The 14,121-nt window shown below is 42.9% G+C and overlaps 1 protein-coding gene across 1 annotated transcript in view; it reads right to left on the reverse strand.

Moving 5' to 3' along the window:
- NEMP1 (nuclear envelope integral membrane protein 1) overlaps nt 1-14,121 on the reverse strand; it is a 112,459-nt gene that overhangs the window by 21,334 nt on the left and 77,004 nt on the right. The window contains 1 exon segment of the mRNA XM_075337053.1: nt 12,278-12,451. Coding sequence (XP_075193168.1) covers nt 12,278-12,451 — 174 coding nt within the window.

A 14,121-nucleotide genomic window follows, 5' to 3' on the forward strand; every position in this document is an offset into this window, starting at 1 on the left:
GGCGCAGGTGAGTTGATTACTAAGTGCAATCACGGGCCACGGAGAACGGAGCCCGGATTGCACTTAGACAACCCACGTGTGCCGTGATTCACGGCACACGGAGGGACATGTGCATGTTTTACACGCCAGTGAAAAACGTCAGTGTTTTTCACTGACGTGTGAAACGGGCCTAAAAGTGAGAATATTGTTGCTACAGCAACATTTTGGGTGAAGTAGCTGTGGATTCAAAATGCTTAATATACTCCTGACTAAAATCCTTGAGGGGTGCAGATTCCAAAATGGGGTCACTTGTGGGGGTTTTCTGACATATAGGTACCCAAGGGGCTCTGCTAATGTGACATGGTGCGTGAAGTTTATTTCAACTTTTCCAAAATTCAAATGGTGCTCCTTCCATTGCAAGCCCTCCCATTTATCCAAACAGAATGTGGAGAAGAAGGAAATGACATCACAGGTTTTTTTTTCCAAAGGTCTGTGTTCAACCAACTTTATTAACACTGACAAGTCTTAAAAAACGCACCTAAAAAACGCATGAAAAACGCATGAAAAATGCATGCGTTTTCGATGCGTTTTTCTCAAAAAGCATTGTTTACAATTCTCCCCTCTGCCAGAGGGTGCGTTTTTTTCCGCGCTGAAAAAAAAGCAACGTGTGCATATAGCCTTAGGGCTTTTAAACATATTGGTATACCCAGAAATCTCTTATTACAGTGAAGATGTAGCCTCTCTGACTTTACCAGCACAACAAAGGCAGCAAAATGTCTAAATTAAAAGCAGAGATGTATACTTTCCCTTTCCATGGCCGTTGGCAGTTTAGCTAGCATCAAACTGGTGAAAAATTCCTTTAATAGATGTCAACCAGTGTCATTTCTTATGTTAAGATGACTGTAACAAGGGAATTTTGTCACCAGTTTTTCAGTGTGGAGTTCTCTCACTGTTTGGTAGGCACGGTGGTCAGACAGCAGAAACCAACTTAGGTTATTTAATTATAGAGATTTAAAGGAGTTCTGTCAGGGCAAAAAAATAAATTATATTCCCCTGCTCCTGCAGACGCTGCCAGCAGTCCATGGGTCCGTCCTCCGGTCGGCGGCGCTGTGGTGTCACTTTCCTGACACTGCCTGGCCTGGAGTGCTTCCGGGTCGGGCTGTGTGCAGCGTCTTTTTGCGTCATATGACGCGTCAGGGGCAGGCTCCAACCCCCTGATGACACACTGTTGTTCCCACCCACCAGCGCCTCACAAATGTGAGCATTGACTACTAAATTCAAAGTCCCTGTTCTTCCCACCCACTTTGACGTGCTGGTGGGTGGGAACACATGGAAACTCCATGTGCGTCAATGTGGAAAGGGACAGCCGGTAAAGCCTTCTGCAGTGATACTGTAGGAGTGTTCCCAGGCTGTCCCCGCCCACCATGTCTCCAAAGAGTGTATCCTTGGGTTTGCCTTCCATCTGGCACTTTGGTCTGTACGCCAGAGGGCAGGGATACCTTGAGGCAGGCTGTTCCCTGCTAGTAGTATTATCCGGACACCTTCCCCTCTTCTGAGCACTTTGGTGCTTGCTCATCACAATTTATATGCAAATGAGCTCCACAAGCAGGATTAGGGTACCGTCACACTTTAACCTGATGTTTACCTTAGTTACCAGTGTCCGCAGCTTCCAGACGCCGGCTCTGTGCAAGCGCAGCGTCGCTTGCACGTCGCTGCTGGCTGCGGGCTGGTCACTGGTCACTGGTGAGATATGCCTGTTTGACAGCTCACCAGCGACCATGTAGCGACGCAGCAGCGATCCTGACCAGGTCAGATCGCTGGTGGGATCGCTGCTGCGTCGCTAAAGTGTGACGGTACCCTAACTCGTGTCCGCAATTATCATTACCCTTTGCTTGCGAGCCCAATAAATCTACGCCACACAATGTCGTAGAGTTTTGGAAAAGGTTGTATTGTATAATTACAATGGACGAGGTTAAATACCTCCAATTATATCATATGGTGAGGTAACAAAACATCTGTTAATTTACAGAAGATAATTGGTTAGTATATATAAACATGGGTTATATTCGTCATGTGGGCTCCATTTCAACGAATTTCAGTTTAGTTATGAGTACACAGTACCAATGCAGCATCCTACCTTTGGAGGCAGTATTGGACAAAGAAATTACTAAGAAAATGATATGGTTACACAGAAAACTGGTTAACAAGTATACTAAGTGTTTATACTTCAACTTATCCTGGGTCTTAATGTCCAACGATAGCCACATAGGCAATATAGATAGACTACTTAGGACATTACAGAATGTGCTGAACACTTTGTGTTTAGAGAAAGCAGAGTTAAAGGTCACAGTCTTCTAGACATCTAATAAGAGACTTGACTACACATTGAACAATACTTTAGAACTATAGAACTTATCTATCTAGTGAATTCATAGATATTTCCACAACAAGGTCATGCACCAAGTGGGGACATTCACCACATCCAGACTTCATTTCCAACATTCAAAGCACCCTGCCTCTTCCTTTCAGGTCACGGTGCTCGTGGGGACATACTCACACACATTTCAGGTCATGCACCAAATGGGGACATTCACCACATCCAGACTTCATAACCAACATTCAAAGCACCCTGCCTCTTCCTTTCAGGTCACGGTGTTCGTGGGGACATACTCACACACATTTTAGGTCATGCACCAAATGGGGACATTCACCACATCCAGACTTCATAACCAACATTCAAAGCACCCTGCCTCTTCCTTTCAGGTCACGGTGCTCGTGGGGACATACTCACACACATTTCAGGTCATGCACCAAATGGGGACCATTCACCACATCCAGACTTCATAACCAACATTCAAAGCACCCTGCCTCTTCCTTTCAGGTCACGGTGCTCGTGGGGACATACTCACACACATTTCAGGTCATGCACCAAATGGGGACATTCACCACATCCAGACTTCATTGCCAACATTCAAAGCACCCTCTTCCTTTCAGGTCACGGTGCTCGCGGGGACATACTCACACACATTTCAGGTCATGCACCAAATGGGGACATTCACCACATCCAGACTTCATAACCAACATTCAAAGCACCCTGCCTCTTCCTTTCAGGTCACGGTGCTCGTGGGGACATACTCACACACATTTCAGGTCATGCACCAAATGGGGACATTCACCACATCCAGACTTCATAACCAACATTCAAAGCACCCTGCCTCTTCCTTTCAGGTCACGGTGCTCGTGGGGACATACTCACACACATTTCAGGTCATGCACCAAGTGGGGACATTCACCACATCCAGACTTCATAACCAACATTCAAAGCACCCTGCCTCTTCCTTTCAGGTCACGGTGCTCGTGGGGACATACTCACACACATTTCAGGTCATGCACCAAGTGGGGACATTCACCACATCCAAACTTAATTTCCAACATTCAAAGCACCCTGCCTCTTCCTTTCAGGTCACGGTGCTCGCGGGGACATACTCACACACATTTCAGGTCATGCACCAAATGGGGACATTCACCACATCCAGACTTCATAACCAACATTCAAAGCACCCTGCCTCTTCCTTTCAGGTCACGGTGCTCGCGGGGACATACTCACACACATTTCAGGTCATGCACCAAATGGGGACATTCACCACATCAAGACTTCATAACCAACATTCAAAGCACCCTGCCTCTTCCTTTCAGGTCACGGTGCTCGCGGGGACATACTCACACACATTTCAGGTCATGCACCAAATGGGGACATTCACCACATCCAGACTTCATAACCAACATTCAAAGCACCCTGCCTCTTCCTTTCAGGTCACGGTGCTCGCGGGGACATACTCACACACATTTCAGGTCATGCACCAAATGGGGACATTCACCACATCCAGACTTCATAACCAACATTCAAAGCACCCTGCCTCTTCCTTTCAGGTCACGGTGCTCGTGGGGACATACTCACACACATTTCAGGTCATGCACCAATCACACGATTTGTCTTTATTGTTGAAAATGCTGATTGGTGGGGTGCAGACATCTGACACTCCCACTAATCTGCTATTCATCGATGTCTCCCTGACAGAACCAGAATCAGATGGCTTTGTTCACTGTGTAATGGATCTGCCAGGTTTATTTAGCTCAGTTCAGAGTCACTAGTATGGGAGCTGAGCTGCTGCAGTCTGGCATGGCCACTGCATAGTAAATTTAGCTATCTGCTTCGGGCTCCTTTCACAATGTAGATCTTGCTATGGTGGCTCTACACCCTCTGATCAGATTCAAGCCTATCCTGACGATATTGCATTAACATGCAAAACTCAAAAACTCATTTAAAAGGAAACCTGTCAGGTGGAATATACACAATAACTTACAGATTGAGAAAAAGAAATCTTGTGTGGCATGGCGCACCAGTGAGAAGCGCTGGTGCGCCATGCCACACAAGGCATTTACATTTGCTGTACAGCTGCTATTGTTCGCTGCACAGCGAATGTAAATAGAACATGGCCGGTTCTATTGAGCTAGACGCGCCCTATTGTATTTGCAGCGGCGAATATAAATAGAACGTGGCCACGATTTTAATGGAACGCGGCCGCTTCTATTCAGCCGTCCGTGTTCTATTGTATATGCAGGACTGCCCGCGGCTAAAGTAAATTTGCCATGATTTATTTACTTTATTTACAGGTTTGTGTCCTGTCTTACTATGTAGGCGCAGAAAACAGACAGGCTGTTGCATTTCCTGGCCGACCCTGCTGGTGCTGGCTTGTTCTCAGCCGATCCAGCACATGAGGACTGTAGGAGGGCTCAGGGTATCTACAGGAGGGCATACAGGAGGTGACCTACAGGCTGGCTATAGGAGGGCGCAGAAGGGCACAGGCTGCTACATTTCCCGGCTAACCCTGCCGGTGCCGACTTGTTCTTGGCCAACCCAGCATAGGATGGCACAGGGTACCTACAGGCTGGCTACAGGAGGGTACAGGGGACTTACATACTGGTTACAGAAGAGCAGTGGGGGGCTACAGAGGGGCACAGGCTGCTGTATTTCCCACCCTCGGCTTATATGAGGGTCAAAGTTTTTTCCCACTTTTTTATGTTAAAAGTCAGGGGGGTTGGCTTATACACAAGTATATACAGTATTCATTTTATATATATAATCTTTTTCTTCTTTGGAACAAATTCAGCACCAAAGTGAGTCAGAGCTTGGGCAGGACCATAAACTAAAGAAATCAGAAGGCATGTGTTCTTTTAAATTTTATATTGTTGTATTGGAATACTATATCATGCAATTCTCATATATTGATATGAAAACCGGTATTTTAAAATATATATATTTTTTTTATTTTTCAGGCCGAAAACCTGTAAAGAAGATACCTTGGAACAGGGAGGAAGTGAAGGCTATAGAGAAACATATGATTAAATTTATTCATAAATGTAAAGTGCCTGGAAAAAATGACTGTGTGGCATGTATCGCTGCAGAACCATCTGCACTGAAAGACAGAAACTGGCTTGCTGTTAAGTTTTACATAAAGAACCGCATAACAGCTCTAAAACGCAATCCGATAGAATAAACACAACATTTTGAGCCAGGCACCGGGTTTTAAGTTTGGTTAAATTATAGGTTAGCATACTAGAAAAGAACAAAATAAATTTAATTCTACCTAAAACCTAACAGTTCTATCCCCTACTCTGAGCCTCAAACTCATGGGGCTTATAGTAGGTGGAACAGGAAATCCGGTGATGTATTTTTTATACTTGCCCCCATTCCCATACTGTGCTAGTCCACAGTCAGTAGATGCACAAGAAGAGTGACTCTTTTCATTCTATTCTCTATGGGAAAGCAGAGTGAAAAGTCACTTTTCTGTTTATGCTCAGACTTTGGAACGACACAGTGCAAGAATTTACTATAGGGGTATAAAATGACAGTTGTTACACGGATATAAAATGAAAAGTTTTTATTAACAATAATACATAATAAAACATGTCGTACATACTATAAATGAAACCGGGGTATCCTGATTCTGAATCATAAACACACAATTATGTATATACACATATACACACATGTACATATGTCGTATCTCCACTAAATAATAGTACATCATAAATCATTTGTTTGTTAAATTAGTCATAGAAAATCCATTGATACACAGATATGCATAGGCTATTACCTTAAGCAGTGTATAATACCATAATATGTCCAGTTACATTATTCTATATAGGGGAGAGAGTTAAGAAACAGGTCCCAGTGACTCCTGTACAATAATGAGTTTTCAAAGATAGTGAGAAATAGCTTACCTAGAGTGCTTTGGTTATGTGACCAACGGCCCCATAGTGTAAAGTGTAGAGCTTCAGAGCAGTTGATAGGCAACACCTAAAAGTTAGCCAGAGTATTACAGACCGTTGTAAGGCTACGGTACACCCCATGTGGATGCCGGAGCCCGCTGCACCTAAGAGGCACGGGCTCCTTTGCTGCCCACATGCACACGCTGCTGTGACTCCGCATCACCCCTCAGATAGGTAAGATCACTCTTCACCAAGGGTCTCCTGTGGGTCTAATGCTTCTATACACGTGAGGACCGTAGCCTTACAACGCCCTGTAATACTCTAGCTAACTTTTAGGTGTTGCCTATCAACTGCTCTGAAGCTCTACACTTTACACTATGGGGCCGTTGGTCACATAACCAAAGCACTCTAGGTAAGCTATTCCTCACTATCTTTGAAAACTCATTATTGTACAGAAGTCACTGGGACCTGTTTCTTAACTCTCTCCCCTATATAGAATAATGTAACTGGACATATTATGGTATTATACACTGCTTAAGTTAATAGCCTATGCATATCTGTGTATCAATGGATTTTCTATGACTAATTCAACAAACAATGATTTATGATGTACTAATATTTAGTGGAGATACGACATATGTACGTGTGTGTATATGTGTATATACATAATTGTGTGTTTATGATTCAGAATCAGGATAACCCGGTTTTATTTATATTATGTACGACATGTAAACTTTTTTATATCTTCTTATGTGTTTATTAATATTCTAATTGATTATATGTATTCTCATTCTAGACCCTGCGCATTTTATGTTACGGCTTGACAAAGGGCTTGTATCCCGAAACGTTGCCACATTACCATGGTCTAGTATTTATTGTTAATAAAAACTTTTCATTTTATATCCGTCTAACAACTGTCATGTTATACCCCTATAGTAAATTTAGACCTACAGAAGTAATGGTTCCATCGACTTGATCGTGGGTGACTTTATTGGTTCTCTTGTTGTAAACTCTACGAAAACACGTAGCAGTTTTCTGGTATACACCATGCGGTCCCACCACCAAGTGTGGGGTAGCCATTTAATTTGGCCAAGTCCTTCCAGGGGGTTATTGTGTGTATATATTTTTTACTGCTTTGGTCATCCCCAAGTGGCACCACTCTTTCCTTCCTTTTTAGTCAACTATTTTTGTTTTAGAACAGTGCAAGAATGGGTGACCATATGAGTATAAAAACCCAGACTCCTTGGTCCCCCTACTTTCAAGAGGTACTGCATTGCTGTGTTGGGCAGAGAGCATGCGCCTGGGTATTACAACCCGACACATAGCAGGCGGGCGGAGAACGGGGCCGTACGTATTGCAACCAGTACGGCATGGCCCCAGCTCTCTATCTTACTTGTCAAATGACAGTACCCCTTTAAGCCCTATATGTTACTTTATGGGATTCATAATAGCTGACAGAGCTCCTTTAATATATCCAAATAAAAGTCCATGTACCTGGGCAACATAAAAATAACTACAAAAATGAACCAATATAAATAGCAAATACACACAGTCAAGCATTGCAAGTGAGTTATTGATATGATGAGGCCAATTAATGTCCCTTTATTGAACAGCTGGCCCTACCCAGCAGCAGGACAACTGCCGCCATGATAATGAAATGTTTGTAAGTGATCAATAAAAACAAGCGACCCCACTGATGTTCGGGTCAAACCAGATTGACCTGATTTCACTTATAATCAGGATTGAGATGCCCAAATCTGATCTTTCTCTCTCCAGCATTAATTTGAAAAACATTTTTTTCCTTCAGTCTTCAAAGTCATCCCTAGTCAATAAAACAACAAAAATGTATGGCAATATACAAATGCAAGAGATGATGGGCAAGTAAAATTATAAAAGATTAAGGTGCTGGAAACAGTTATTACAGAAAACATTTGTGGCAATTGTTTTAAAAAAAACCTATAATTCCAAAAGTGTGTGTAACACATGATGATCAATATGTGCTAACAATAACTGTCGAGTTGTTGAAGGGGTTCTGTTGTCACAACTTTTTTTCTGCAATATGATATGGTAATCGGTGTGCCATAGCATGTTGCAGAAATGCGACTTCCCTCCTCCTACCGCTCCTCCAGGTCTTCTCCGGTCCTCTTTGCTGTTGTTTACTGGCAGGTATTCCAGGATGCATTGGTGCGGAGCATTTGACTGCTGTGGAGCAAATCTCACGTTTACAGTGGTCACATGCTCTGCACCACCATCCCAGGCAATGCTTCCACTGTGCATGCCTGGGATTTCGTGAAGGTGCCGCCCCATTCATGGGTTGGAACGCCATCATATGATGTTCGGATACACTGCACCTTCCGGCCTTTAGTCCTTCAGCCACAAGTGGCTAGAAATGCTCAAGAAGAGTGTTTCTAACAGAGGTGCTGGAGAGCCAGGATGCCAGAATTGCTCTGGGAACACCATTATTGTCCGGACCAGGACCTTGGGGCGCAACAATAGGCGAGTACACCTGTTTGGTTCCAGAACCCCTTTAGGTTTAATAATAAAAGACTTGTACCTGCATGTCTGAAAGTGGTATAGTACAAGCAAGTGTGCAATATAGCCGCTTGTCCTTTATTTGATATGGTACACTAGGGATATCAATAGGCCCTATTATATGAATAGCACACCTGTAAATCTTGACTGTGCGTTTTGTTTTTCACACTTATTTTCATAGTGCTGTAAGCTTATGTTGCTCAGTTACATAAGCTTTTACTTGGACATATTGAATGGTAAGTATTAGATAGAATGAAATTATTTTTGTTCTCGGTTTCTCTAAAGCATTTTACCATTGCTAACATTGTGTCTAGTTGTTTAGTCAACATGACTAAATAGTTTTGGGTTAATTTCAACTTAAATTTTAAATGGAAAGAAGGTTTCCCAAAAACCCAGGACCAACAAAGGTATTACTAAAAGAAACTCCAAGATTTTGATCTGTTTTACCAAAGGCTTTTTGTGACCTCAGTGTACTCGCCCTCCTTCGAGAACTTGTGAACTGTTCTTACTCCACTCTGTTTCAACCCTGCAACTTCAATTGTTTTACATATGTATTTTATATAAAATGTTGAATAAATTTGTTACTTTGGCATTCAATATTTGTCTGTCACATTTATTTATTAATTTACCTACACTGTAGGTCTAACTGTATTACTGTCTAACTTCAGTACTTGGATCATAGTTCGCTCCAACCCCATCCATTGTAGCAATAGCCCAGCTGTATATTAGTACTGCTTTTGTGCTCACTTCATCCAAATCATGTTACCATATGTCAATTGTAAACTAGTCTCTTAAAAACTTAAAGGAGTATTCCGGGAATAGAGAATTCTTGTCAGCCGGCAGGACACCTGTAGGGATAGGAGGTGGACTAGTACTTACCATCATCCGCGGTCTCTTGTCCTGAGCAGGGGCTCCCGTCACCGGCGCTACAAAAACCGGAAGTGTCTGTTACCACGTCATTGTACACGTGATTGCCAGCCACTCACAGGCTTCAGAAGCAGATCGAGCCTAACCAGTGAAGCGTGAGTAGCCGCTGGTAACATGAACGATAGATGCCGGCCCAACACTTTGGGACTTTGCGGCGCCGGTGATGGAGGCTGCTGCATGGCATGGAAGGCCGCCGGCGACGAGACTATAAGCACCAGTCCCCCTTCTCTCCTTACAGGTGTCCTGCCAGGTACTGGGAATTCTGTATTCCCAGAATACCCCTTTAATGTAGAGTTAGGTCATTTTGCGGGAAGGAAATAATACATGAACTTTAAGAACCTGAATGCAACATCAATGGTAAAATTGGTAAGGCTGGTGTTACACGCACCATTTTCTATAAAAATCCATTGGCCTGTACTTATCACTCTGTCTTAATCACCTATAGCAACTAATCAGAGCTTGATACCAAAGCTGTGATTGGTTATTATGGGCAAATCAAACAATTTTTGTTCTCAAACAGATTAAATGTTTATACCTGTTTTTTTTCGCAGAAAAATGCTGCTGACAGATTGGCTAGCACTGAACAGGGAAAGTATAATAACCACAAAATGAAAAGCATTGTAGATGGAGCATTTTCTCACTTTGTATTTCTTGGGTACAGCATGGTCTTGGTGTGGTGATTTTTTTTCCAACAAGTTAGGATTCTCCCATACGAATGTATTTGCCCGTCTGTGCAGTGTCCGCAATTAGGGACCAAAGCTTTGGTCCCTATTTGCGGACACTGCACAGACGGGCAAATACGCTTGTGTGGGCGAGCCTTAAATGTAATTTCTCCTATAGACCTCCATTGTTAGTGACCTAACAGCAGAAAAATATCTTAGTCCCCAGGTGGTTAAAACCCTGAGATGTGTGTATTTACAGATGTCCTCAGATGGTCATTGTTCATGAAACGGTCCTCACAAGGATAGTAAAAGTCAGGTTCCTTATTTTAAGCAATATTGATTAGCTCAAGTGATAACTGTGGTTACACATTGCACTAAAATATTCCTATATGATTGCCTTGTTAATATCACTGCAGGGAATGGTAGTCCCCACAATACATGTTCCAGTCAGGTGTCCCTCTAAACCACCAAAAACGAGTATGTGTGTGTGTGTGTGTGTGTGTGTGTGTGTGTGTGTGTGTATGGGATTGGCATCTGCACCGTCGCAGCTACAGCCACAAACTTTTGCACACTCACACGTCTGGACCCCGAGAGCGTCATAGGCTATGTTTTGAGGGGAAATTTTAACCCTGCGCTTTACAGTTATTCGCCAAAAAACCTGCCTCCATTAAAGCGAATGGAGCTGGGAGCCACAGTGCAGCAAGAACTTCAGAAGAATGTGCAGCCACGCCCTTATATGGAATGTTGGCGTGTCACAATGCAGCCAGGGAAAGAGGCAGACAGAGAGACAGACAGGGAGAGGGAAAGAGAGGGAAAGTGACAGAGATAGATAGACAGACAGGGAAAGAGATTGAGAGACAGAAAGAGACAGACAGGGAAAGAGACAGACAGGGAAAGAGACAGACAGGGAAAGAGACAGACAGGGAAAGAGACAGACAGGGAAAGAGACAGACAGGGAAAGAGACAGACAGGGAAAGAGACAGACAGGGAAAGAGACAGACAGGGAAAGAGACAGACAGGGAAAGAGACAGACAGGGAAAGAGACAGACAGGGAAAGAGACAGACAGGGAAAGAGACAGACAGGGAAAGAGACAGACAGGGAAAGAGACAGACAGGGAAAGAGACAGACAGGGAAAGAGACAGACAGGGAAAGAGACAGACAGGGAAAGAGACAGACAGGGAAAGAGACAGACAGGGAAAGAGACAGACAGGGAAAGAGACAGACAGGGAAAGAGACAGACAGGGAAAGAGACAGACAAAGAGATAGAGAGAGAGAGACACAGATATATACAGAGGGGGAGACAGACATTATAATTACATTTATATCTATTTGTTTTGTGCTTTTTGTGTGCAGAATACATTTTTGTTAATACATTCTATTTTGTTAACAGCAGTTATTAACCCGGGCAGTACAGCTAGTATGGCTATATTAACAGAAAAATAAAAGCCACTCACTATGCTATACATTAAAAGACCTTAAAAAAAAGGGACACTTTAGGAAAAACTTCGCCTGCAGTTTCATGAAACATCTTCTGATTGAACAACTTTGTGGATTCACCGGAGTTTAAAAGACCATGTGTGCACATAGCCTAACGATTGTATACACATATAGGTACATGCTGCTGCACATTATATATAACCGCTCCACCGATGCCTCCACCTTGTGCCAGTCATTACATTAGCTGCTCATTCAGGATACAATAGAAACACTATTTTAAATGTATTCATATAATATTATTTATATACACACACACACATACATACACATAATATATATATATATATATATATACACACATATATACACACACACACACACACACACACATATACGGTACAGAGAGGACCCTGCGCCCATGATGGCTCACAGTCGCATATATAAAAACATTTTCCACTGGAAATACCTTTTGGGAGATTGGATGCGTGAAATCATCTTCCATGTTTGAAAATCTGGGCTGCTGCAGTATTCCCGCAAGTCTTCCAGTGCCCTCTTTGTTTCCTCTTCCCCCTGCCGCCTATACTCTTCCTCCGACAGCAGACGCGGTGGCCCAGATTTGAGTCGGGAATTAACGAAGGCCCTAAAAATTTCCAAAGAAGATTATTTGCAAAAAAACCCCAAAAAACAGGTTTCACAGAGTCTGAGGGACTTATCAACTGGAAATAACTAGAATATAAATATACAGGGGCACGTCTATGAATAATGTCTAGTTCGATGGACAGTACAAATGGACCAGATTTTATATTGCACAGTGCGTGGTGTGATAAATCTGACTGGTCTTTAGATTACATCCCCTACTGATTGGCTTACGTTATATAACAGAAATATGCTTCAAAATCTTGACACATTAAGGCTATGTGCGCATGTTGCGTACAGTCACTGCAGAAATTTCTGCAGCGATCTGAAGAGCACATGTGCAGAAATGTCCGTAGTGAAAAAAAAAAAAAGCCGATTCCATGCGCTCTGCCTGCAGCTCCTGCCATAGAGCAGGAGCTGCCGGCAAAGCGCACGGAAGAAGTGACATGTCACTTCTTGGAACGCAGCGCTTCGGCAGTAGCCGAAGCGCTGCGCTCTAAAACGCCACGTGCGCACGGCCCCTGCACAATCTCCATAGACTGTGCAGGGGACGCAGGACGCATGCAGTTACGCTGCGCTACGCAGCGTAACTGCATGTATTTACGCAACGTGCGCACATAGCCTTATGGGGTACAGAGTTGTATGCAGGGTGGATAAAAATCAATGTTTTTTTAAAAAAAAAAAATCGGATGTTTTTTATTTAAATCGGATTTTTTTGATTTAAATCGGATTTTTTTCAATAAACTGCTTTTTGAGGAAAATATTTTACCATCCAAAGGTTCTTCCATCATGAGATAAAGCTGAGTTGTTTAACTCAGTAGAATAAAGGCTGTATATGTGTAACATTCACAATGCCATGCTCTTCCAGAGGTTTCTGTAGGATTAGTGGGCAGTTGCTCTCCTATATTATCACAGACACTCGCTTTACTTATGCAGTTCTCAAAACTGAATTTGACTCCGCAGAGGTCCCAGCCTCTTCTTCACGGCAAAAATATTACAACATGAACAGAGTTGAGAAAAAGACCTTAATCCTATTGTTCTACAAACCTATGAATACAGAATCAACCCCTTCAGTGCCAAGTCCAAGAAGTTAGACAATATGTTTCTGATTGTTTGGAGTGGAATAGATCTGCACAACATAAGAAGAATGTGAATCTAAGTGTGAGGAGGAGGAAGGGCAAGCAGACAAGAAAATGAAAGTGAAACTTTGAGCACAATACTGCAGCATAGCCAAAGACACAAGTCTGGATCTGTTTGTGTGTACGATCTGAGGTTTATTACATTCTTTCCTTATAATGGCAGCAGGCCGTAAAAGAGACCCAGTTTTGGAATATTTTAATGACGCTCCTTCGCCTATCGGTAAGGCAGGCATGCGTGCAAAATGCAAACGATGCAACAAAGAGATGCAAGGCGTGGTGGCGCGAATGAACATCATGAGAAGTGCGGTGATGAAGATGACCAAAGAAACACTTCTGAACAGGCAGGATCTTCAGGTTGGTAAACATTTTTATTGAATCCTATTTCTAAAGACTGAACTGTCATGTGTGAGAAAAATTATATTTCTTATTATTACTGCATGTTACTGTCATTTGGTACAGTTATGAAGAAAAACAAATATTCCTCTTGGGGCAGGGGCAGTGATGTGTTGTGTACAATAAGCAGAAATTGTATAAT

The sequence above is a fragment of the Anomaloglossus baeobatrachus genome, chromosome 2 (assembly GCF_048569485.1).
Source record: "Anomaloglossus baeobatrachus isolate aAnoBae1 chromosome 2, aAnoBae1.hap1, whole genome shotgun sequence".
Classification (NCBI taxonomy): domain Eukaryota; kingdom Metazoa; phylum Chordata; class Amphibia; order Anura; family Aromobatidae; genus Anomaloglossus; species Anomaloglossus baeobatrachus.